Genomic DNA, 26,598 nt, shown 5'->3' with positions numbered 1-26,598 from the left:
GGCCATGGAACTCATCACTTAGTGGCCCACCTGTTGTTAAGGAGCCTTTCCTTACTAGCTAGGATGTCTTCAAATATTTTAGCGCTGCGGTGTGAAAGAGGGATTCTACTTATGCTCTTTGCCCCAGAAAGCAGAAGTAGGAAAAGAGGCAAACTTGCCTTGAATGTGATGAAATGTAACTGGTAGAGCTTCGTAAGTGGGCTGCCCTTCACAGGAAGCCTTTAAGCAAAGGATGAATGAGCAATCGTGGGAGAAGCCAGAGTGAGGATTCTTCTTCTGTTCTAGGTTGGGCTACATGACTGCCAAGGTCCCTTCCAACTCGGAAACTCTATGATTTATCATTTTTAAAAAGTCTGTTGAGAGAGGTAATAAACTCAAGGTGCAAAATGAAACACTTTTAACATGGCCAATGCAGGAATGCGTTTTGCTTGACTATAAGTATTTAACACAAGGATGTGTTGTGGGGGAGGGTTTCATTGACTAGGGGGAGAAAATAGATTTATATTAATTAAAAAATAAATTTTAAAAAATCTGTCTAATAAAAAAGGAAACAAAAAATAAAAGTTCTAGATAAAGGAAAAAATGGAAAATATGTAACAATAGACAAAGTAAATTAACAAGTTGGGAAATAGTTCCAAAAACTATGAGGGAAGAAAAAACCAAAATGGGGCAGAAAATGCAGAAATGAACAAGCAGAATGAAAATGAGAGAAAGGTATAAAATGAATGAATGCCAGCCCCAAAAGGCATTTAACGATGCATCATCTTCTCTGCCTTTCTTTTCCCTACCTCCTTTTTCTTTACACTTTCTACCTAGACTTGAGCTCTTAATTTGCATTTTCCCAACTTTTTTAAATAAATGGTCGGATATAAGCTAGGTGCCACAGTGGATACAGTGCTGGGCCTAGAGTCAGAAAGACTCCTCTTCTTGAGTTCAAATCCGGCCTCAGACAATTACTAGCTGTGTGATCCTGGGCAAGTCACTTAACCCTGTTTGCCTCAGTTTCCTGAACTGTAAAATGAGCCAGAGAAGGAAATGGCAAACCACTATCTTTGCCCAGAAAACCCCAAATAGAGTCATGAAGGGTCAGGCACAACTGAAAACAGGCGAACAGCAACAAGGTATAATACAAAGAGCCTTAGGAGGCTAGAGGAATTGTTTGGGAGATGGGAGAGAGCAGATAATAAGGAAAGGGCTGTTTGTGTGGAGGACGGTTAGAACGTGGCAAAGTTAGTGCCAAGCAGAAAGTGAAGAAGCCCAAGCTTTAGCCAAGGGGGTAAGCACCTCCCAACTAGGTACAGGGTACAGGACAAGACTGAGAAGCGGCTGGACAGCAATCCCAGAGTCACACTTGGCTTAACCGTCACCAAAGAAAGGGCCCTGGACATAGTGACACTAAGCAGCCCAGCTGATAGGGAATTGGCTGGAAGGGCCAAAAGGGGCCAGAGTAAGCCAGACTGGGTGAATGTGAAACAAAAGAAGTCACCACAAAGAAAATAATGCTGAGTTAGGTGAAGACAATGAGCAGACTGACTCCAAGGTGTCATCTGCTGGTAGAGAGTGCTACTTGTTCCATTTATTTGGTTTTACTTTTACATTTTTAATTTAATTTTTTGTCAGGCCAGCTTCATGTTGCCCTCTGGTGGTCAGAAATGTTCTTCATTCTGTTTCTTTTTCTTTTCTTCTTGGCATCCTGAATACTACGCCTTAAAGCATCAACTCAAAAAGATGGACTTAGCACAGCTAATGTGGAAATTTGCTTTACGTGATTAGACATATGTGTAATAGGTTTTATTTTTCTTTCATTCTTCTTAGGTAGGGAAGAGGAAAAGGAAGATGGAAGGCGAGGGAGAGAAATTAGAACTACAAGAAAAAGGATAAAAAAAATTGTTTTAAAATTTTTCTTAAACTAAAAAAAACTTACGAAAAAACTGACTGAAAGAGGCCTTAGAGCTCATCTACTACAACTCACTTTTTAGGAAACTGAGGCCTAGTGAGTCTTTGAATTGTCAAAGTGACTTGCCCAAGGCCATATAACTAAACTATCACAATGGAGTACTTTGCATTAAACTTGGAATTAAATATTGGCATTATCCAAAAGCCAGCTCAGACTCAACTGCGATTAAAATCATAAACCAGATGAAGTCTGCATTCAGTGTGGGCCCACCCCACCCCCCCTTACCTCTTCCACCCAGCACCCTGAGGCACATGCTAGCTCCCTAGCCCTAGATTTGGTTTAGAAGTACAAGGGAGTTTTTTCCCAATGCAAAGGAACAAATATCACACCAGAGAATTTCAGGAATTCCTCCTAGGAGAGATCATTTGAGTCGTGGGGACCTTTCCAGTTCTCCTTCCATCTCACCATGGAGGCCCCAATCTACTCTGCTTAGGCACAAGGCCAACCCCAAGACAACACCTCTTTCTCACACCTCATGCAGGAATGCATTGACTCTTCTACCTAGAACGTAGCACCTGATTATCAAAGTCCACTGCCATGGTTCTCCAAGCTTGGACTACAGAAGAAATCAGATTTCTCAGGTCAGCAACTCACAGGTCTACGCCTTCTCCCAACAGCTGCTGTTTCTTTACCTTTGCTCACAACAAGCACAGGTCACCCTAAGCAGAAAGGCGATGCAAAATTTCTAAGATGTCATATTTTGAAATATTCTCCCAGAATGTCAGGGCCCCTTCCCATCCATCCTTTTCTGGTGGCTGGGTCATAAACACGTGAGAAAATTGGGAGAAGACCAAAAGGAAAAGCTGCAGCCCAAAGGGTGGAGTGGGCTAAGTCACAACAAAAATCTCTGCTTTGACCTTACTGTCAGTTTCTCTTTCTCAAAATTATTTTTTGAACCTGAGTTTAGAGGGAATGTGATATAGTGGGAAGAACACCAAGCTGGAAGCTGGTAGAGGAGGCTGTGAATCTCACCTCTGCCACTAAGGAGCTGTGTGACTTGGGCCAGGTCCCTTCACCTCTCTGGTCCTTGGTTTCCCCATCTGTAACACGAAAGGATTGGGCCAGATGATCTTCTGAGGTCCCTCCCAGCTCTAACAACCTCTTTATCAATGAAAAGAAAAAGAATTACCGTTCTTATTCGTACCGTGTAACTCCGAAGAACTCAGAAATTCTTTGTTGGTAATATTCACATTTTTATGTCTGTTTCTATTACTAATTTTTAAACTGGTGAGGCAGGCAGGATTGAGTGAGAACCAGTTCAGGTCCAAGGACACCAAGCCCAAAAAATGCGCCTGATGGTTTAAAGGAAACTGTGAAGGCTCTTCTCCTCCTCTGTCCATTGCCATGGGTGACATGTAGCCATGGCGGTCACGGAGGATAACCACTGGTGGGACTGAACATGTGCTCAGGTACAGTACTAAAGGATTGGACACAGCAGTCCCTTCTTGGTCACCGCAACCTCAGGCTGTGTCTAAGAGACAGAGAAGAGGTGGCTTCTCAGCCCTCTTTGTCGGAACACAGCCAATGCTACCTCTCCTTGCACTTCCAGCAAAGGGGAGGCGAGAAAGGAAGGAATTCTCTCTCTTCCACATCTTCTAGGACGACACCACGACCAGAATTCTCTATTTCTTTCTTCTTCTGAATTTAAACGCCACATACCCAGAACACAAAAAGAAGATTCAGTGACATGGCCCAGGGTATAGTGTTAGACTCGTAGTCAGGAAGACCCGAGTTCAAATCTGATCTCAGACACTAGCCATGTGACTCTGGGTATGTCCCTTAAACTCACTCAGCCTCAGTTTCCTCACCTGTTAAATGAGGAGAACAACTGTCCCTATTTCATTGGGTGGTTGTGAAGATCAGATAACACATGGAAAGCACTTTGCAAGCCTTAAAATGTCATATAAATGTTACCGCTACGACTATGGCTTTGTACTTCAGTTATTTTTCAGTCGTGTCCAACTCTTCGTGACCCAATTTGGGGTTTTTCTGGCAGTGACACTGGAGTGACTTGACATTTCCTTCTCCAGCTCATTTTACAGATGAGGAAACTGAGGCAAACAGGGTGACGTGACTTGCCCAGGGTCACACAGCCAGTGTCTGAGGCCAGATCTGAACTCAGGTAGATGGGTCTTCCTGCCTCCAAGCCTGTGCCACCCAGTGGCCCACTACTACCACCACCGTTGTTGTTAATGGTGGTGGTGGTGGTGGTGGTGGTGGTGGTGGTGTATGAAATAAACGCCTTCTTAACCATTCTTTACCTTTCACTGCTACCACAGAAAATACCAAAAAAAGAGGTGAGGTTTCCGGCCAAGAGGCTCTCTCCAAAGTCACCAAGGATATCTTAACTGCCAGATTTAACAGCTTTTCTCAACTGTCCTTCTGGAACTTCTGCAGCATGACTGCGCTGACCACCTCCTCTGGGAAAGTCTCTCCTTCCCAGCTTTCTACGACATTGCCCTCTCTTTTTTTATTAATTTTTTTTTTAGTTTACAACACTCAGTTCCACAAGTTTTTGAGTTCCAAATTTTCTCCTTCTCTCTCTCTTCACCCCTCCCCCACCAAGACAACACGTAATCTGATACAGGTTCCACACATACCTCCGCATTTAACTTCTCCCAATAATCAAATTGTAAAAAAGAGTTTCTTGGTTCTCCCACCTGCTTAACTTTCTTCTCAGTCACCTTTGTGGAGCACCATTGAGATCACACACCCTCTGTGTGTGTCCTTCAAGGCTCCATCCTGGGCCCTCTTCCATTCTTCCTCGGGATGATTCACCTGTCTCTCATCAACTCCCACAGGCTTCCAGATCCGCATAACTGCCAAATCTCACATCTGGGCCCCAGTCCCACCATCGCTAACTGGGCCTTCGTGCATTGAGAACTACAAGACTACATTGTGTATTGTTGGAAATCAAGGAGATTCCAGATCTATTTCAGCGACAGAGAAGGTTACTCACCAAGTCAGCAAAACCACTAAAATCGCAGGTCCAGTCCACCCTTCCCCCACCCAAAAAAGTTCTGTTAACCGAGTAACTGAGTTAACAGAGTTTGGGGAGTCTTGCCTTATCTCAAATCCTCACTCAATTCTTTTTTTTTCTTTTTGAGGGGGGAAGGCAGGGCAATTTGGAGTTAAGTGACTTGCCCAAGGTCACACAGCTAGTAAGTGTGTCAAGTGTCCAAGGCCAGATTTGAACTCAGGTCTTCCTGAGTCCAGGGCCGGTGCTCTACTCACTGCACCACCTAGCTGCCCCCTCCCTCAATTCTAAGGCACAAAACTCCAATTTTTATTTTACAGAACATAATCCCCAAACTCTTGACAGTGAATCTATTCTAATCACTCAGTCCCATTTTCTGTGCTATGGAAACAGGGCCTCTGCTCAACCAACACAAATTGACACCATTCAGCAGCTTGATCAACCACTGCTGGGTGTCTGTGAACTGGAGGTGCCTGAGGTCGTGATCATTGCTCCTTCTCCAACCTCTTTCAAATCCTCTCGCCATCCTTATTCAAATGAAATAGATTAAACCCATTCTGTCTTTGGAGAACTGAGGCCAGGTGATCTGGACTCCTAACCAGCATCGCTGTCCTACAAGGGGTAAATGGTTACACCCAGGTCAAGCTGGGAGCCACTATTTGTGGCATAACTGCACGGTGCAGCAGAAAGGTCAGAGGACCTGGGTTCAAATCCTGATTCTGCTACTCACTAGCAGCGAGACTTGGGCGAGTCATTTGGGGGAAAGGAAAAGCACTGAATCTCACCTACTTATTACATGCCAGTCACTATGCTAGGCATTTACAAGGATTACCTCATTTGATCTTCATAACCCTGGGAGTCAGGTACTATTATCATTCACAGGTGAGAAAACTGAGGCAATCGAGGTTGAGTGACTTGCTCAGGGCCTTCTGGGCCTCAGCTTCCTCACCTGCAAAATGAAGGGATTGGACTGCATGCTCCCAGGGCCCCATCAGCTCTAAATCTGCCATCCCAGGGTATCAGTGACATGGCACAGCAAGCGAACATGCTAGTCATGGAGGGGGGCCTTGGTCATGAATATCTCCTTGAAAGTGGCCAAAGCAGATTCTAGATTAGAACATTACTAACCTAATTGTTTCTCTTTGGGGAGGTACAACTCAAGGAAAGAGAAAGCCACCAGTGGCCCCAGAGCCTTCCAGGGAGGCAGCTGCACCCCAGAACTTCTAAAGATCCTTCCCACTGAGAAAAGTCTGTTATTTTCTAAAAGCTGCTTTCTTTGAAAAAGCGCCGGCAGAACAAAAACGACAGCGGCTCAGAGACCCTCAAAGGCACCAAAGGCCCAAAGACAATCAATAGGAAGAAATACAGCTCACACCTGCCAGCTGCCATCCAACCTCAAGGATATCCTGGGACTGGAGGGAAGCCTCTCTGAGCCCCAGAAGCTGCCCTGGGATTACTAAAGTGGTTCAGCTAGAACAGATTGCTGACCCTGTCCAGACCTGCCCATGCCCTGGCACCAGCTGAGCCAAGGCTCTCTTTATGTCCCAGAACCCGACCCCCTTAGCACTAAGTCTGCTGGAGTCTATGAACTCCCTCTCACAACTGTTTTTAAAACAGAAAATGAAATACACAGGATTACCAAGGAAACTAATTGAAACGGTTATCAAAATAACTTTCAGTTCACAGACCTCCTGAAATCTTCCCACAGACCCCATGGACCTCGGGTTCTTAAGAAGCCCTGATCTCTCACTTACCCAGATTCTCACTGTGAAGTGCAATCAACTTTTCCAGATCTACCATCGAGACAAAATGCCCACTGTGTTAGCCTCCACCCCCTCCCCCACCTCTGAAATCAAAAGTATCATAAATAAAACCACAGGTAATGAAAAAAAGACTTTATTTTAGACTTTGAACATGAAACTGATTTCTTCTTTTACAAGAAATTCATGATTCTAACTTACAAAAAATATAATTTACAATCCATCCTCAAAGAATTTTCCCTTTAACAGGAAATTTAACTGTATCAAATATCAACATTAAAAGTAAAAAAAAACGCAAAGAACAAAAACCCTCCATTTGATAGGTTGTGAACCAAAAAGATCCTGCATGTGACAAAAAAGTCCCTTGAAACTTCATACTTCAGGCCCTTCTCCTCCAGGAACCAGCTAAATAGGAGAAAAACAACTGTTATTACAAAGCAGAGTTTCCATGAGGTAAAAGTAGTCAACGCTGAACAAGTGTCTACACCAGGGGTGGGGAAGCTGCAGCCTCAAGGCCACATGTGGCCCTCTAGGCCCTCCAGTGTGGCCCTGTGACTGAATCCAAACTTCAGAGAACGATTCCCCACCCCTGGACTCTACGCCTTCACCATACAAACCTCACCCAGCATTTTTTACTAGTTTAAAAGTTTCCAAAAGAATATTTTCCAAAATGGTCTGCTCTCAAACCCGCCTTCAAGCAGACAAAAGGTCGTCCATCTTCTACGTTACCATCCTCTTCTCTGAACGCTCACTGAGGGTGCAATGTCACTATTACCGTGGTATCTGGCTTAATTTGTGAAATCTGAAGATTAATAGCGGACTGTTTTTGCCACATGCTGGGAAGGTTACAGGGCAATACAATTTTCACAAATAGTTATCATTTACATAAAATGCTAAATATGCTTATTACCTGAAAGGTTTTTTTTACAAGCTTTTAAATTTATCAAGGCTAGAGGAAAATATTGCTAGCAGCAGAAAATAGAAATCAGTAAGCTGAATAACTACGATTTATATTTTATATAAATTAATAACACTTCAAAGATCTACCTCTAGGGGGGACACTTTTTACACCAACCCAGATCACAAGCCTTCTGCCACTGGTTTTAAGGGGCTCTAGAGCCAGGAATCCTGGCCACCTGGAAGCCAAGCCTTTGCGAGGAGCCTTTCTAACTTAAATGGACTGGTCCAAAACTGTACCGAGCTAATCTAGAACATAGATATTGTGCCACCACCCCATTCCCACCCCTCATCGTCCGTAAAAGGCAGCATGGCAGCATGGGGGCTCAGTGGCCAGCCTTGAGCCAGGAAGACATAGGTGCAAGTCCAGCCCTGAGACAGAGCATCTCTGTGAACCTGCCAGGGCCCCACAAGCTGTCAATCAGCACCAATGGAGGGAGCTGCCAAACCATGGAGCTCCTGACACAGAAGGAATTCCATGTACAGATTCCACACTCCTCACAAAAACACACAAGTAGTAACTGCAAATTTTCCCAATCAGCTTCCTCAGGCCCCTGTTATGGTTCTGTGTGGATATTGAGCCCACATGTAAACCTCTTTAGCTTGGCATGACCAGCCAAAGCCTGCACTCCCCTGGCATCATCTCCAAGATTCCAGGATCATCTCCCAGTCACAATGAGGCAGTGGAGGGAGACATTAGCCCTGGTTATAGTAAAAAGCATGCTGGCCTTGGAGCTGGGAGGCCCAAGATCAAATCCTGCTGGTCACTGACTGTGACCTTGAGCAGGTGACCTCCCCTCCCCCCCAAGGATTCATCTCCTGATGTCGGGCTCCCTTCCAGCTCTTGAGGCTGTGAGCCTGATGTTTACAGAGCTCTCTCCTCAGGAGACGTCTCTAAAGGTGCCAAGAACTCTACCCCTCACATCAGGTGTGAGACTGCTGTGGCCAAGCTCTGTCCCTCTAAGCAAAGTCCTGGGCATCTCCTGCAAGGTGTTATACAGACACATGTAGATGCATATTTATCTAGACAGACACAGAAAATAATGCAGAAAGTTTTGTAGACAAATAACGTAGACACTTAGCAAGCATTTCTGAGGAGCGTGCAAAGGATGGGAAATGGTACTAAATCAAGTGTAATACGGAAAATGTCCTGGCTCGGGAGAAAAGCCAAGGCCCTGGGAAGGTACACGGGTGTGACGTTCCCTGGAGAAACAAGAATCCTATAAAGTGGCTGGGCCTGCTTTCAAAATGAAGAGCCCAGAGCTTTACACTGACCCCCTGCCTCTCCTATTTCCACTGAGGAACGAGGCAGTGCCACCCCTGAGACACACTGATACAAAGAGAAAAGTCAGAAAACTATGAAGCAACATGGCCACGTTCAGCCTCGTAATCCAGACTAAGGCCTCGGCGGGTAGGGAGGGCCACTAAGACAAGCTGGCCCAGATTTATCTACAAATGGCCACATTCCCATCTTGCTCATCATTCTTTGTCTGCTTCTCACCCAGCAACGCCGCTGGTATGGACCAAGACCGCTTCAGTTTGGTGCAAAGACACAGTTGTCACCACTGGTCTCACGAAGCATGACCTGGGGCCTCGTAAAACTATCAGACGAAGTTCTTTGCTAATTATCTGAGAAAGAGCCTCCTGCCTCCCACCCATGGCCCTCCCCACTGCCTTCACCCCGGCCTCAAGAACTCTGTATCCAAGATCCTTCCGTGTACTGCGGAGCCCCCACATACGGAAATCAAAGTTTCTCCAACAGGCATTTCCCCATTCATATATCCTAAGTGCTTTAAGGAATAACAGTCACGAATGGAAAAGATAATGGAAAAGTAAAATTTAACACAGCAGTACAAGTATTTTCAAGCTCACATAAAAAAAAGCCTTAAAAAAGTCTGCCTTGATTCCACCTACATTTTCCACACCACCCTGACACCATCCTGGCCTCTCTAATGTCGCTGGCACAGACTCCAAAGTCCTCCCCAGATGCTAATGAAAACCTTGAGGAAATGCAGAACCCGAGGCCGTCCTGTCCTCTTCCAGGCCCACGCCAGGTTCGCCAGCTATGCCATGGAGCTTTTTAGGTACCAAGCACGTGGCCTTCCTTCCTCTGTCTCTTTAGATCCTCACTGGGCTTGGGCACAAGTGAAGCTTGTAAGAAGCCCCATGGTGACCTCTTTCTCCATATCCAAAAAGTAGAGCCAGAGATGTGCCTTACCATCGTTATGTTGTTTCCATTTAGCAAGATCTGATCGAGTTTGGTGATCCTCCTTCCTTCAGGTGTGATCTCACTAAAGGAAGCCAGAAAGCAGAAACTGAGTTAATATTTGTAACATCAATCAATATTTTAGGGAAAAAATTATTCTCTAGCCTGAAAATATTTACTATACAAAAGAAGGGCAGAAGATTAAGAAGTAGGAATTGGGCCAGACTCTTTCCCAGAGGAAGCAGAGGATGCTCGGCTGCAGCGAGGACACTCCCAACAGAAGTGAAAGAGAAGCTGCCACGTCTTCCTAGGGTCCTGGCAACCCAATGCAAGCGTCTCGTGGCTGCCCACTGAGCCAACCTCTCTGGTAGGTGACTTAAGGGCCTAAGACATCAGCTACACAATGTGAGATGCCTATTTCCATTGAAATCCTATTCTGGACCCCCTTCTGAGTCACATGAGCAATAGATGGTGGACTAGACATTTCTTCCAATCCTCCCAACCTCTCAAACCTCCCAAAGAGAAATTATGCAACTGCAGCTGTCTCTATAGTCTGGGACACCCAGGATCCAAAAGATTTTAAATAAACAAACCAAAGATGCAACATGAGCGGATGCTCACTGCCTCAGAGGTCACCCAGCACCTCCCTGCCACGCCCCACCTCTGCCACCCTCGGCTGAGAAGCTGTGCTAGCAGACCCAAGGTCACAACATAAGGTTAAGACAAAACCTGCCCCTACACTCTGGTCCCACCCCCCCTTTCCAGTGTCCTGCGGTGCTGGATTCAGGGTGTAGAAGCGTGCTCAGGCCTTAACAGCCAGCATGGCCACAGCAGGAGCTGCAACCTGGAAGCACCAACGCTGAAAAGCTATGAACCGTTGGCACCAGGGAAGTCTATTGGGAGGCTGCCCCTGAGTTGGCACCACCAGCCCTCAACGTCAGTGCTAGTATGTTCTTCAATTCCAGCAAGTTTCCCTAAACTGAAAAGCTTCCTGTATGGGCCTGGGGACAGAAGGCATAGCTGTCACTCAAGGACCTGCCCAGGTTTGGCAAGACCATCACCAGGTTATCCACTAGCAAATTAAGCTGTATGGCTCCAACTGCTAATAAAGACCATCTACTAAGAGGCAGAAGGACTTTACACAGCATCACAGAAGGAGCACTCCCACCAGTGAGACCTGAGACCACAGAGCCCACGCCCCCAACACTCCCAAGTGTGCTCAAGCCGGATACAAATATAATTGCGAAAGATTTAAAATAAACAAAAATGCAAACAAACATGGATAATAGGTGGTTTTCTAAATTGTTAAGCAGCCAGCAAGGATCTTTATAGACCGTTTAATGGTCCTCATTTCTATTTGAATTTGACACCATTGGTCTAGATACAACATGATTTATAATCGAATATCATGCTAACTCATAAAGCAACTTCAAAATCAGGCACAGCAAGATCAGAAGAGGAATCCTGTAAATTCATTCATTTTCTGAGATTAAGTCAAGAAACTAGGCTGGCTCCTCTAAGCCGCTTCATAGCTTGAGCGACCTGCCCTCTTCTTAACAAGTACTGTGACCAGTACTTAACAGTACTGTGTCTGAACTAAGCCTTGAAATCCCGAAGCTGTTGTTGAAATGGGTCTACCCCACTTATTACACAAGCAAACAAATTTCACAATAATTAGATTGGGGCAATTACTCCATGAACCCATTCATCAACTACTAAAAATGTGATCTCTATGACAGTCTGATGGCAAGGCATTTATAATTTTTAAATCACAAAAGGAACAGATCTTATGTTGACTCACTAGTATTACCATAAGGTGAGGAGAGGAAAGGGGGGTGGGGAGTGAGAGTGAGAAGGCAGGGGGAGAGGAGGAGACAGAGAGAGAGAAAGGGAGGGAGGGAAAGAGGGGGAGAGGGAGGGGGACAAGGGAAGACAGAGAGACAGGAAGACAGAGAGGGAGAGAGAGGAAGAGAGAGGGGGAGGGAGGGAAGGAGAGAGAGACAGAGAGAGAGAGGGAGAGAGTGGGGGGGAGGGAGAGAGAGAGAGAGGAAGAGAGGGAGGGGGAGGGAGAGGGAGAAAGGGAGAGGGGGAGAGAGAGAGAGAGAGAGAGAGAGAGAGAGGGAGAGAGAGGGAGAGGGAGGGAGGGAGAGGGAGGGAGAGAGAGAGAGAGAGAGCTCATTTTTTAAGAAAACAATACATGCAATAACTTTACTTGTTTATATATTGTGTTTATAAGCAATATACACAATGACTATATATTATATATATTTAGTGACTCTGTGTGTGTGTGTGTGTGTGTGTGTGTGTAAATGGAAGAACAAAACCTTCCTAAACTAAGCACTAATGTAATTATAATAACCAAGCTTGGCCCTAGAAAAGTGATGATAAAATTTTTGTCTTTTCCTCCTTTTCAGGGGTGTGGGGACCTATGGGTGTGGAAAATTGAATATACCATCAGATTCAGTGGATGCATAGTTTTGTTCTGCTAAAGTGGCTTTACCTCCTTTTTTTTTTAATCCTTTATTACAAAAGGTAACTTGGGGGATAGGAGATGGGGTAGTGATTGACAGCACTTGGAAATGAGGGTGATGTAAAAACAAAGATAGTGATAAAAATTTTTTTTAAAGTCCTGGGAAAGCAAAGAGGATCATAACAATGACTGACCAATGGTGCACAGTCTTAGCGCTTGCTATCACAGCTTAAAACTGCACTGGGACTTTTGGGACATGCTATACTAGCTTATTTTTTAAATATTTATTTCTTTTCAGTTTTCAACTTTCATTCCCAAGGAACAGAGCATTTATTAAGAACTTTCAATATGCCAGGCACTGTGCGCAGCACTGGGAATACAAACACAAGCAAAAAGAAAGACACTGCCTGCCCTCAACAAGATTCCACTCTAATGGGAGAGACATAAAAAAGACGTGGAAAGCCAGGGGAGGGGGGAAGGAAGGGAGAGACCCAAGTGGAGGGGAGGGGGAGAAATCTTCCCTGAAATCAAACTTGAATAATACTCACAACTCAGTGACATCTTCCAATACCATATCTGGAATCCAGTGTCAAGAAAATAAAGCAGAGCACTACAAAAGCTTGAGCAGATGAACTATCACATCTCTCTCTCTCCTCCCTCCCTCCCTCCCTCCTCCTCCTCTCCTCCCTCCCTCCTTCCCTCCCCTCCCTCCCTCTCTTTCCCTCCCTCCCTCTCCCTCTCTCTCCCTCCCCCTCCCTCTCCCTCCCTCCCCCTCTCTCCCTCCCTCTCCCTTCCTCCCTCTCTCTCCCTCTCTCCCTCTCTCCCTCTCTCTCTCTCTCTCCCTCCCTCTTCCTCCCTCCCTCTCTCTCCCTCTTCCTCCCTCCCTCTCTCTCTCAATTCAATTTTTGAAAACAATCAATTTGAAGTCATCATGAATAGAATCCAGTTCAATCCTGCCAACATTTATCAAATGCCTACTATTTGCAAGGTGCTAATGATAAAGAAGGAATAAGACTGAGGTTTTACCTTCAAGAAGGTTTCACTCTAACCGAGGACAAGAGGCACAAATAATACAACAGGAGGCAGACTGGGCTGAAGGCAGGGACTCCAAGAAATCGGGGGAGAAGGAGCCCTTAAAATCCTATGGTTCTACAAGATACATGGGCCTCGTGGTCTGTGCCAGCTGTCAGCTTTCTCCAAAGGCCCTGAGGCCTAACAGACCAACCCTCAGACTGTAAACACTGTTGGCACACATCATTTAAAAACAAGCATTCAAAGGATACTGACAAAGTCATCAAAGCCCAGCAGCGTGCCAACAATCTCTTTGTCACTCTTCATCACGATGTGGATCCTCGAGCCTATACATTTGTCAACAAGTTCTAGATGTGGAGAAGATAAAGAGAAAGGATTAATAAGTCTCCCATACACCCCCACTTAGTCCTATGTTAAAAGGGAAGCAACCAGAACCCAGAAGACTGCCATAAAAGCTTCTACTTCTCAGTGTTTCCACACCTGCTGTATCATCACATAAGGTCCTGATGAGGACTGGGAAGGAGAGCGTGATCTGCCCTTTGGGGGCCTACACGCAGGAAGCCACAGGTGGCCATAGCATGGCTAGACAGTAATGCAAAGGGACAGGAGCTGTTCCCACCTTTGGGGAGCCCCAGTCAGTCCCAGAGGGCTGTGAATAGCGTCAGGGTGTGAGGAGAAAAGCCCTGAACACAGTCCCAAGCTCCCAGATCAAAGTGATGGGTCCCACCCCCTGCCTTGCCCATTGCACAAAGAGGAACCTCAAGACCCAAAGGATAGATGACTTCTCTGGGGGCACTTTTGGAAATCAAGCCCCCCTGCTACCAACCATGTGCTCTCTGATGCACTGAGCACAGTATGACAACCTAAGCTCTTCACCAACCCCTTCCCCCACCCCCACCCGTGACCCTGGACAAGTCACTTCCCCCCAGTGCCTCGGTTTCTAATCAATGACCCAGAAGCACAGGGAAGCCCACAGGATGCTGGCTGTGAGCACATCTCCTGAACTCTACTCAGGCCCCAAGGAGGAGGGCCGGGGATCCAGCTGCGGCGGGCCACCTCCAGGAGCAGTCCTCTCACAGGAAGAGCAGGCTGGGCCAAGTGTTGGGGCCAGACGCTGACTCTGTCTCGGAGACTGACCAGCTGGGGGGAAGTGACAACTCCTCTCCCAGTCTCAGTTTTCCCTTCTGTACAACAGGCATCATGATGCTCGTACCTCCTGCCTCAGAGGGATGTTTCCAGGAGGGCATTCTGCGGATCTTAAGGCATCACAGACTTTCCATCTAACTCAACAAATACTAAATGCTGACTATGTTGAGGGGACCCCAAACGGAGGCTGGGAAGAGGCCCTGGCAGACAAGGAAACTGAGGTCAGATAGAGAGAACCACAAGCTAATCTCCTTAGAGTTAAAAGGGACCTCATTGGTCATCTGACAGAAGGGGAAACTGAGGTAGGCAGAAGGGAAGGGCCTGGCTCATGGTCACGACGGGAGAGTCTCAGGCGGAATTTGAACCCAGGTCTTCTGGATGCCCGGCCCAGCCTCTATCCACCAACCCAGGCTCCCTCCCTCAATGAAGCGTAATTAGAGGTCTGTGAAGCGTCAGGCTGGGCTGGGCACTGGAGAGCCAGGATGCCAACCTTCCTGCATAAAGTGCTAGGCCTGGGGACACAAAGGCAAAAAGGGAAGAAAGCCCCTAGCCTCGAGAAGCTTCCATTTGATGACGGCGACAGCAGCAGCAGCGTTTCTACAGCACTTGGAGACTGGTAATGTACTTTATAAATATCATCTCATTTCACCCTCACAACCACCCTGGGAGGGCCAGGCTGTCAGTATCACCATTTTACAGATGAAGAAACTGAGGCACAGGGAACTGAAGAGACTTGCCCAGGGTCACACACAGCACCAGCCCTGGAGCTGGGAGGGACCTCACAGGGCATGGAGCCATGTGACTGGGGGAAACTGAGGCACCAGGAGGTTAAAGGGTCTTACCCAGGGTCACACAGACGATAACGGACCTAGGGCTGGAAGGGATATCATAAGAGACACCAGTTGACAAAAGAGGAAACTGAGGCATTAGTAAGTTTAGAGACACCCAGAGTCACACAGACTATAATGAACCTAGAGTTGGGAGAAATCTCAGCTACCTGACAGAGGGGGAAACTGAGGCACGGGGAACTGAAGAAACTTGCCCAGGATCACATACAGCACCAGCCCTAGAGCTGGGAGGGACCTCAGAGGCCATGGTGCTATTAGACAGAGGGGGAAACTGAGGCACAGGAAATTTAAAGGACTTGCCCAGGGTCTCACAAGGGATAATGGACCTAGACCTGAGAGACATCTCAGAGGCCATAGAGCCACTTGACAGAGAGGGAAACTGAGGCACAGGGAGAAAAAGGGACTTGCCCGGGCTCACACAAAGGATAACGGACCCAGGGCCGGGAGGGACCTTGGAGGCCACGGAGATACTTGACAGAGGGGGAAACTGAGGCAGGGGCGGCGGGCTGGCGGCCTCTGGACCCAGCCCAGATCCGGGGTCCCGCAGGTGGAAGGCGCCAGGGGCGGAGCGGAAGCCCCCGGCTCGCCCCGCGCCCTTGCCTGCCTCCACGGACCCCCCTGCCTTTCCCCCGCCCCCTGACCCCCCTCCCGAGCCCCCCGGCTCCCCTACTTTACCGAGAGGCAGCAGCTGGGACGGGTTAGTGGTCGCGTTGACCGCCATAGCTCCCGGAAGCGGCAAGGGAAGACTAATCGAGGCCGGCCCGCACTTCCGATCTTCCCTCCCAGGCACGCTCAATAGAAGAGCGCAGAGCTCTCGATCGGAGGGGCGCAAGCACGCACGCACCACGTAAGTCCACACTTACGTACGCACACAGTCACGTACGCACACACTCACGAGCGCCCACACTCAGGCGCACACACCACCGCCCCCACCCCTTCCTGGCGCATGCGTACAGAAAACCTGTTGCAGTCCTCGCCGGGCGAGGCTAGAGCTGGTGCTGCAGTGCCTCCGCCCTGTCTGGCAGCCTCGTGCGTGCTCAAACCCAGCCCGCTGTCGCTCCTGTTTCCTCTAGGGGGAGCCAAGAAGCCCCAACAAGGTCTGATTGAGAGGAGTGCCGCATTCCCCCTCCCACCGAGCTCTGAAACTTCTGGAAAGAAGGAGGGAGGGCTGAGGGGGATCGAGGGGGACAGATACAAAGAAACACCAAGCAGATACAAAGTAACCTGCAGAAGGCGGCTCTGCAGCCCAGCCTGGGCTGGGGGAGGGGGGGCCTTTCAGGCGCGGGGGACGTTCGCGCTGCAGGCGGCACCGAGCTGGGTCTAGGGTCCGGAACACCCCGTTCGTCATGCAGCCCCAGACTCGAGCTGCGGGGCCCTGGGCAAGCCACTCCACCCCGCCTCAGTTTCCTCACCTGTAAAATGAGAAAAATAGCATCCCCCACCTTTCCGTTTTGGAAACGAAATGAGTGCCTAGCACAGTGCCTGGCACATAGTAGGCATTTCATAAAGGCTTAGCCCCTTTGTTGAAAAAAGCACTCCCATCCCTCCGCTCTGGCCACGTTCCCTGGCTGTCCCCCCATGCCTGGAGCTCTCTCCGCGCCACATCCTTCAAGCCCCCCTAAATTCTCACCTTCTACATGAAACTTCCCGATCCCTCTTACTTCCAATGCCTTGCTTATTTGCTATTTATCCTGTTTGTACGTAGGTGTTTGGTTATTAGCTCTCCGATTAGACCCTGGGGTCCTGGAGACCAGGGATGATCTCCTTCCCCCCTCTTTTTGGTATCCCCAGCAACTTAGCCCAGTGCCTGGCACATGGATGAATAAATGCTAATTGACTGACTCTGTGGAGGGAAGAGGAAGGGGAGCGGGGTGCAAGAGGGGAACAGCGCAGGGCTGTTTGGGCTAAAACCGAGTAGGTGAGGCTGGAATGATGTAAAATCAGGGTAGAAATAAACAGATTGGAACTTGTTCGGTCATTCCCTGATTGATGAATATCCCCTCCATTTCCAATTTTTTGCCGCCACGAAAAGAGCATCTTTTTGTACATAACGGTCTTCTTCTCTTTTTTCTTTTTATCTCTTCGGGCTACAGACCTAGCCGTGGGATTGCTGGGACAAAGGGTGTTCCGTTCGATGGCCCTTTGAGCTCCCCAGTTCACCCCAACAGTAGTTCTTTCGGGTCCCTCTTTTTCCCTCACCCCGTCCAGCATTTGTCCTTCCTGATAGGTGTGTGAGGTGGTACCTTAAAGCTGGTTTCGTTTGCCTTTCTCTAATCAAAAATAATTTAAAGCATTTTTTATGTGACTATTGACAGCTTTGATTTTGTCTTTGCAAAACTGCCTGTTTATATCCTTTAACTATTTTTCAGTTGGGGAATAGCTGAACAGGTTGTGATATATGATTGTGGTAGAAAACGGTAAGAAAAGACAAAGGGAATGGTTTCAGAAAATCATGTCAAGACTATATGGAATAATACAAAAAGAAGTGCAAAGAGCATTGTATACCGTAAGAGCAATATTGTATGATGACCAGCTAATTGTAAATGACTTAGCTACTGGGATCGAGACAAAGATCCAAGACGATTCCAAAGGAGCCATGATGAAAAATGCTCTTCACCTCCAGAAAGAGAACTGAAAAAGTCTGGGAGCAAATTGAAGCAGTTCCCTCACTTTCTTTATTTTTCTTGCTTTTTTAAAAAATATGGTTAATATGGAAATATGGTTTTGTGCTTTCACATTTATAACGGATATATTGTTTGCTTTCTCAGAGCGGGGCGGGAGGGAGAGAATCTGAAACTCAAAGAATGTTAAAATAAATAAATAATAAACTGAAATGTTAAAAAATATGTACATGGATTGGAGTCGGGTTGTGGAGGGATTTAAATGCCAGAATGAAGAATTTACATTTTAAGGTTGAAGCAATAAGCAACCAGCGAGGTTTGTAAAATACGAAGAGACCCTTTCGAGCCGAAAGCTCCGCCGCGCCTGGGGAGGGTTCGAGCACAGTCTGGGTGACCTGACGGCTTCTATGACTATGTTAACTGATTCGCCGTGCACCCCCAGAAAAAATCCCAAAAGCAAAATGTTTTAGGGAGAGCCATCTCGGTCCCCGAGGCAGAGGATGAAGCACCCTTCCGCTGTACTCGGACAAGGTGGGGAACGACCGAGCAGAATGCCACGTACGCGGTCACTAAGACTCAGTGGCTCGATCGGTGGATTTTGCTTAATCGCGCTCCCTTTGTTAGGAAGCAGAATTATGTGAGGAATGGGGTGTACAAGTATAAATTACCTCTCTCCTAAAGAATGCACACTCCTTAAGGAGCAGGGACTGATATATTTTTTGGTCTTTGAATCCAAGCGTCATCTCAAAGCCAGAAAGATCTTGGTACAAGGCTCACTTCTTGTTACCACTAACCTGTCGCAGCTGCGGCAGCTAGGTAATGGGAGAGAAGGGGAGACCGAGACAGGGAGCCGGGGGTCTGGGTGGGAGGAGGTGGGGAAAGGTGGGGAGGGCGAGGAGCGGGGCCAGGGTTCGAGGCGCGGCCTTTTCGATGGGGCTGCCCGGAAGAGCACAAGAGGCTTCTGTTAAGCCCCCAGAGCCTGGGTCTGGGCCCGAGTCCGACCCTCTCCTTCCCGAGACGTGACAGTTTCCCCTTCTTTCGAATGGTTCCGTGGCCTCTCTGGTCTGCATCATCTGTGTGACCCCCGCCAAGTCCCTTCACTTCCCTGTGCCTCTGTTTCCCCCTCTATCAAATGGTTCCATGGCCTCTGCTGTCCCTCCCAGCTCTAGGGCTGGTTATTCTGCGTGACCCTGGACATGTTCCTTTCCCTTTCGGTGCTCCAGGCAGCCTTCTAAGACAACACGTTGCAGAGAAGGTGCCCATCCGTATTGGCAGAGGGTTTTTTCTCATCTGGGAGTTCCCTATATCGGTAAATCAGAGGTCCAGTTCCTATCCCCAGAGCCTAGCACCGTGCCCGGCACACCCTAAGTACTTAATAAACGTTTGATTCATAGATTGTGAAATGCTTTTTAAAAAGGCATCAATACGATTTTAATTTAAAAAAAAATATCTCGTGCACTTCTATTGCAAGCCCGAAAACATAGTCTGTGAAAAAACACTTGTCTTTAGTTAACAGGAAAATGTAACTGGCTAAAGAATTTTTTATTGTGAGTTCACTGATATTTTCATATATTTTGATATTTCGATGCATCGATGATCTCATCCAAACAGGCACTTTCTCCCTCTCCTTTTCTCCTTCCCTCCCACCTCTTCCCCCCTCCCTCCTTCCCTCATTCTCTCCTTATCTCATCCTGTTTGTGCCCATCCATAAATCCTGGAGGGGTGGGGGTTGGGGGGCTCCTGCCAACAAGCTCGGTACTTGTTGATTCATTTATCCGGAGGTCTTTTTTGTTTTCGGATTTGAGGGTTTTTTCCACTCATTTATCTGTAGTCGCTAGGCGTCGCTCTTTACAGACAGACTTGGGCGTGAAGTCACAATGCCCTACAGTAACCCACATCTCTGCAATGCGGTACTTTCTGAGTTGTTACAAAGAAAGAAAAAGAAAAATCTGTGCCCAACTTTTTGACCACGGATGCCCCTGCCCAGGGCCTACCTTTCCCAGCGCCCACTGCTGCTTCCTGCTTGGGCCTTCCCCAGCTTTCTTCCTTTATACACGGTATATGTAGTGTATGTAGAGGGGGTGTTTCCATTAGAATGCCAGCTCCTTGATCCCAGGAACCATGGTTTTGCCTTTCTTTGTGGCCCCCATCACTGAGCACAGTGCCTGGCACACGGTCAGAGCTATTGACTTGAGTGAATGCCTCTCAAAGAGAGAGGTCAGACCCCACTTCTCCTTTCCCAACTGGACCCTCCCCACCCTCTTTCCTCAACTGGTTCTGCTCCAGGTGAAAAAAATCCCAGGGCTGGCTCTAAGAAACAGGCCAGAAGGATTGAGGAGCAGCTGTTCTGACTGGAGTGACCACAGGCAAAGACTTCAAATGGTTCTTTGTGACATGAGTGCATTCAAATAGCATTCACAGTACCAAAGAATGGCCCAGAGAGACCACTGTAGCCAGACCCACTGTGGACAAGCGTTAAGCCTTGACCAGACTGGGTCAGAGAATCAAACACTACCTAAGTAAAGGAGAACTATTGCGCCAATGCAACCTAGGAAGAAAGCATTGCAAAGATTAGTGGGTCGTGCCACAAAAACAAGTCAAGATGGAAAAGTCTGTGGAAGGCCAGTCCTGGGCTTGCAACTTTAGAGCAAGGAGGGGCTTTAGAGGCCACAGAATCCTACCCCTTTATCTTTCAGATGAGGAACCTGAGACCCACAGAGGTCACACGAAGAGCATCCCAGATAGATTCGAACTGAGGGCCACCCTGATGCCCAGCTCAGTGCCCTGTCTGCTGTACCTCCTCAAGGCCTTCGAGTCCCATGAGGCCTCAACAGCCCAGAACAGATGGGTCTTCTGACAAACAGCAGAGCATCCAGAGGAGGGTAGCTAGCACGGCAAGGGGCATAAAGACCATCCTGTCACTAGAGGCACAGAATCCCATAGTCATTTTCAGATATTTTAATTGGTTTTGCTTCACTGAGTTTGCTTATTAAAAGGAAGGACTTGAAGAAGAGCAAAGGAAATGGTTGTTGGGTAGTGAGAGGAATGCAAAGAGGAGGAAAGAAGGAAAGTAGCACCAAAGAAACAAAAAATAAACAGGGGGCACACCAACAGGACAGTGTCATTACTACTTATTCAATTTAATAGTGCTTTTTCTAGATCAACCAGACAATGAAGAGCCTCCTTGTTGATCCTCCCCATCCATCTCAGCCCTCCGGTAGCTGTCCCAGGCCAGACTTCCTGCCCCTGCCCTTGTGCCCTCTGAAATGCCTGCTTGGAAACTGGCAAACTCCCTTTCATCTTAACCCCTCCATCCTCTTTTCATCTTCTGACCCTCAAGAGGACATGGCTCCCTCCAAACAGTCCCACTGGCCTCAGCTCCCTCTCCAGGGCTGGCTACACTTTGGACATGCTCCCAAACTAAGCAGAGACAGAGACAGAGAGACACAGAGAGAGACATGGGACGGGGGGCAGACTAGCCCTTGCTTCCCATGGTCCATCCACTGTCACTCAGTAATGTCCCCCTTTGAGGTTTACACGATCCAAACGGATCAGCCAAAGCAGACTGCTGCTTTGTTTTGTTGTGGAACCGATAGATAGCCATGGCCGTTATCCTTGGAGCCCCCTCACCCAGGGGGTGGCTATCCTTCCTTTTCCCCCCAGTGGGTCTATGCTTAGCCCTCCATTTTGTCTGCTCCATCTCTCACTCTTACATAAAGGATTTCAATAAACATGTGGATGACTCCTCAGATAATATCCCCAGTCCCCCAGTCTGCCCCGCTCCCCGAACCTGGATTAATCACGCCACCCCCTCCTTCACTCCTATTCATGTGGTGATGAATAGAAATGGAGGAGCTCATGAAATCCTGCTGATTGGGTCCACTGCAGATTGCTGTTATCTGTTCTCACCTAAGCCCTCACTGCGGCAAGAAAAACATTCTATTTCTCCCTAATTGATTCCCTCTATCCCTCTCCGAAACGGCCCAGAACATTGCTGTCTCGCCAGAGGTTGCCATGGCAACCGTTCCCCTCAGTCTCACAGCTGAGGCCTCACCTCGTATGACTCATCCTACTTTAATGAAAACTCTGAGACCAAGTTCCAAGAACTCTACTTTCTCCCCTTCTCCCCGTCTCCCATTATTTTCACATCCCCCACTGCCCCCCTTCAGCCTAGTCTCAGATGAGGAGGTGACCTTTCTCCTTGCCAAGGCTAACCTCTCCACATGTATTCCCAGCCCCTCTCATCTTCTCCAGCAAACTATTCCCCTCTCTTCTGTGTGTGTGTGTCTGTCTGTCTGTCTGTCTCCCTCTGTCTCTCTTTGTCTTTCTCTGTCTTTCTGTCTCCCTGTCTCTCTCTGTCTATCTGTCTCTCTCTTTGTGCATCTCCCTCTGCCTCTCTGTCTCTCTCTGTGTCTGTCTGTGTGTCTCTCTGTCACACACACACACACACACACCAATTTCATAACGGTTTTTTCCTGCTGCCCACAAACATGCCCATGTTTCCCCCATCCTTAAAATCCCTCACTTGACCAACCAACCTGCCTTATATTTCAATCAATTGATCAACAAACATTGATTAAGTGCCTACTGTGCGCCAGACATTGTACTAAGAGCTGGGGATACAGAAACGAGACAAAAAAAAAACAACCCTGCAGTTTACAGTCTAATAGAGGAGATAACATGCAAACAAATATATATGAAGGAAGCTGTACTCAGTTAGGATACATAGGAGATAATGAACAGGGGGAGAGAATTAGAATTAAGAGGGGTACACAATGTCTCTCTGTCTCTGTCTCTGCTTCCTGTACATGATGGGATTGGAGTCAGAATGTAAAGGAAGCCTCAGCCCTTAAACATAAGAAAGCCATGGACTACCTCTCCTGTCACTCTCTCTTTTTTAAATAATATTTTATTTTCCCCACAATTACATGTAAAAACAATTTTAATGTTCTTTTTTTAAGTTTTGAGCTCTAAATTCTATCCCTCCCTCCCCTCACCCCTCTCCACATATATTCCCATCTTCTCCAGCAAGTTGTCTCCCTCTCCCTCTCTCTGTCTCTATCTGCTTCTCTCTCTCTCTCTATCTGCTTCTCTCTCTCTCTCTCTCTCTCTATCTCTCCCCCCCATATCTGTCTCTATCTATCTTCATGTCTCTCTGTCCCTGTCTCTCTCTTTCACTCTTTCTCTCTCGCTCTCCGTCTCTCTGTCAGTTTCTCTCTGTCTCTCTGTGTTTCTCTCTTTCTCTCTCTTTTTCTGTCTTTTTTTCTCTCCCTCTCTCTTTTTCTCTCTGTCTCCCTCTGTCTCTCTGTGTGTGTCTATGTCTCTCTGTCTCTGTTTCTCCATCTCGCTGTCTTTCTCTTTCTCTCTGTCTCTCAGTCTCTCTCTTTCTCTCCCCCGTCTCTCTTTCTTTCTCTGTCTCCTTCTGTTTCTCTTTCTCTCTCTGTCTCTCTTTCTCTTTCTCCCTCTCCATCTCTCTCTGTCTCTCTCCCCTCCCCTCCCTCTCTCCCTCTCTGGGTCTGTCTCTGTTTCCCTCTGTGTCTGTCTCTGTCTCCCTCTGTGTCTCTCTTTCTCTGTCTCTCTTTCTCTTTCTCTCTGTCTCCCTTGGTCTCTTTGTCTTTGTCTCTCTCCTCTGTCTCTGTCTCTCTTTCTCTTTGTCTCTCTGTGTATGTCTTTCTCTGTTTTTGTCTCTCTCCATGTCTCTGTCTCTCTTTATTTTTCTTTTTCTCTTGGACACACATTGCCCTTCTTCCCCCTCACACAGCCTCCACCTCCCTAACTCTGGACTTCATCATCTCTCACCTGGATTATTGCCAAGACTTTCTAATTGTCCTACCTGCCTCAAGTCTTTCCCTATTCCAAACCAGCTCCCCCTCAGCTGCTATTCTGAGTTTTCTAAAGTGTAAGTCTGACCATGTCCCTTACCTACTCAGGGATCCCAAAATAAAATGTAAAATGCTCTGTTTGAGAGTGGTGGATCAGTGGAATAGGTTAGGTACACAAGACACAATAATCAATGACGATAGCATTACACTCTTGAATAAACCCAAAGAATCCAACTTCTGGTTTAAGATTTCACTGTTTCACAAAAATTGCTTGGAAAATTGGAAAACAGTATGGCAGAAACTGGGCATAGACCAATATCTTACACCATATACCAAAATAAAGTCAAAATGGGTTCATGATTTAAGAAGAAAGGCTGATACTATAAGCAATTTGGGAGAGCAAGGAATAGTTTACCTGGAAGATTTATGGAAAATGGAAGAATTCATGACCCACCAAGAGATAGAGAGCATTACAAAATGCAAAATGGATAATTTTGATTATGTTAAATTGAAAAGTTTTTGTATAAACAAAGCCAATGCAATGAAGATGAGGAGAAAGGTGAAAATTGGGAAAAAATCTTTACAACCAGTGTCTCTGATAAACGCCTCATATCTAAAATATACAGGGAACTGAGCCAAATTTATAGGAATGCAAATCATTCCCCAATTGAGAAATGGTCAAAGGATATGAACAGGCAGTTTTCAGAGGGAGAAATTAAAGATATGTATAGGCATATGGAAAAATGCTCTAAATCATTATTGATTAGAGAAATGCAAATCAAAATAACTCTTAGGTACCACATCTCTCCTGTCAGATTGGCTAACATGACAAAACAGGAAAATGATAAATTCTGGAGAGGATGTGGGAAAATTGGAACACTGTCACATTGTTGGTGGAGTTGTGAACTGATCCAGCCATTCTGGAGAGCAATTTGGAACTATGCCCAAAGGGCTATAAAAATGTGCATACCCTTTCACCCAGCAATACCACTTCCAGGGCTGTTATCCCAAAGAGAGTATACAAGTGGGAAAGGAACCCATATGTACAAAAATATTTATAGCAGCTCTCTGGCGGCAAAGAATTGGAAATCAAGGGGATGCCCATCAATTGGGGAATAGCTGAACAAATTGTGGTATGTGAATGTAATGGAATACTATTGTGCTGTAAGAAACAAGAAGCAGACCGATTTCATCATAACCTGGAAAGACTTATATGAACTGATGCTGAGTTAGGGGAGCAGAACCAGGATATCGCTACACACGATTACAGACACACAGTATCTGTAAGGACTAACTCTGATAGACTTGGCTCTTCTCATCAATACAAGGTTCAAAGACAGCTCCAAGAGACTCATGACAGAAAAAGCTACGCACGTCCAGAGAAAGAATTGTGGAGTCTGAATGCAGATTGAGGCAAACTATTTGCTCTTTTTCTTTCCTTCTTTTTTGGTTTCGTTTCTCCTTTCTCATGATTCATTCCATTGGTTATAATTCTTCTTTGCAATTGGACTATTAAGTAAATAAATTCAATGTGAAGGTATATGTAGAACCTACATCGGATTACATGCCATCTTGGGGGGGGGGGAGGGAGGAGGAGAGAGAGGGAAGGAGAGAAAATTTGGAACCCCAAAACTTGTAGAACTGAGTGAGTATTGTAAACTAAAAATAAAAAATAAATTTATAATTTTTTTAAAATGCTCTGTTTGTCATAGCCTGGTCCCTTCCCACATCCGTCAGATCAAGTCAACAAGCACCTGCTGTGGGCCAGGCACTGCACTAAGGTCTAGGGATACAAAATAAAAGGGGAGAGAATAGTCCCTGCCCTCAAGGAGCTCCCAATCTAATGAGGTAGACACCAGGCAAACAACAATGAACAAACAAACAAACACAGGGTAACCCAAGAGGGAAGCCACTAAGATTCAAGAGAATGAAGAAAGGCCCAGTCTAGGGAGGCCCGCTCTTTCAGAGCCTTGGGCTGGGTCTTGAGCTCCTGACCCCATCTGTTCCAAGCCTTTCCAGTCTGAGAGGGGAGGATCTAGCAGCTGAGGGACCAGGAAAGGCCTCTAGCAGAAGGGAGGATTTGAGCTGAGTCTTGGAGGAAGACAGGAAAACCAACAGGTGGGGGTGAGGAAGGAGGGCATTCCAGCCTGGGAGGGAGGTTGTTCATCCTTCCAACCAATGGCATCATGGGCAATGTCTTGATTTGTGCCTGAATTGGATTTAAGTGAGACAGAGTTGTACAAAGTCTCTTCCAGAGTCATTGATGTCTAGTGGCAAGAGAAAAGTCACCATGACTGGCTATGGTCCATGTTGCAATGATTGACTTTGGCATCTTTGATGTTTGACTAAGCTCTAAGCCCTCCACAGCACCCGCTTCAGCCGCCTTCATGGAGCCTTCATGTTGGAACAAATTGGTCTCATCTACCCATTCTGCTGAGGAAGTCTTCACATGCTTGGGGGTAGGGATCTCCCTAACTCACCGATGGGTTTGAATCCTGTTGGTTACCCTCAACCCAGTTGAGTCCATCTGCCTAGACAGTTCTACTGGAGTGTGGCTGCTGCACAGGCTACAGCCTCTTGGAGCCACAGGTGAGAGCTGAGTGCCAGGTGGACACCATTGGTGGATAAGCAGCCCTAAAAAGGGCTTACCCCAGAGGTGCTAGTCCTCCCTGAACCCCAGGCACCCCTGGGGAGGGATGGAGATAGTGAGGAAGTCAGAGATGACCCCCAGATTTCAAATCTCAATGGCTAGAGGAATAGTAGCACCCTCAAAAGAAACACATAAATGTAAAGGACAGGTTT

At 47.0% G+C, this 26,598-nt stretch overlaps 1 protein-coding gene across 1 annotated transcript; it reads right to left on the bottom strand.

The window, feature by feature from the left end:
* Positions 1–6,814: 6,814 nt before the first annotated feature.
* LSM5 (LSM5 homolog, U6 small nuclear RNA and mRNA degradation associated) lies at positions 6,815–16,107 on the bottom strand. Its single transcript, XM_036738851.1, has 5 exons — positions 16,029–16,107; positions 13,611–13,706; positions 12,876–12,903; positions 9,870–9,942; positions 6,815–7,099 (listed from the first exon to the last, which is right to left on the bottom strand). Exons 1-5 carry the CDS (start codon positions 16,072–16,074, stop codon positions 7,067–7,069), a joined length of 276 nt encoding a protein of 91 aa, XP_036594746.1. The 5' UTR covers positions 16,075–16,107; the 3' UTR covers positions 6,815–7,066.
* Positions 16,108–26,598: the final 10,491 nt, after the last annotated feature.

This window comes from Trichosurus vulpecula, chromosome 9, assembly GCF_011100635.1.
Source record: "Trichosurus vulpecula isolate mTriVul1 chromosome 9, mTriVul1.pri, whole genome shotgun sequence".
NCBI lineage: Eukaryota > Metazoa > Chordata > Mammalia > Diprotodontia > Phalangeridae > Trichosurus > Trichosurus vulpecula.
Note: the sequence above shows the minus strand (reverse complement) of the source record. Positions and strands in the feature narration are given on the sequence as shown.

Bases quoted from the DNA above. Each gene is read 5' to 3' on its own strand.
- LSM5 (XM_036738851.1), bottom strand. From the start codon at position 16,074: ATGGCGGTCAACGCGACCACTAACCCGTCCCAGCTGCTGCCTCTCG. The intron at 13,707-16,028 runs GTAAAGTAGGGG...CTCCACATCTAG, and splicing joins GTCCCAGCTGCTGCCTCTCG to AACTTGTTGACAAATGTATA. The intron at 9,943-12,875 runs GTGAGTATTATT...GGCTTCCTTTAG, and splicing joins TTGGAAGATGTCACTGAGTT to TGAGATCACACCTGAAGGAA.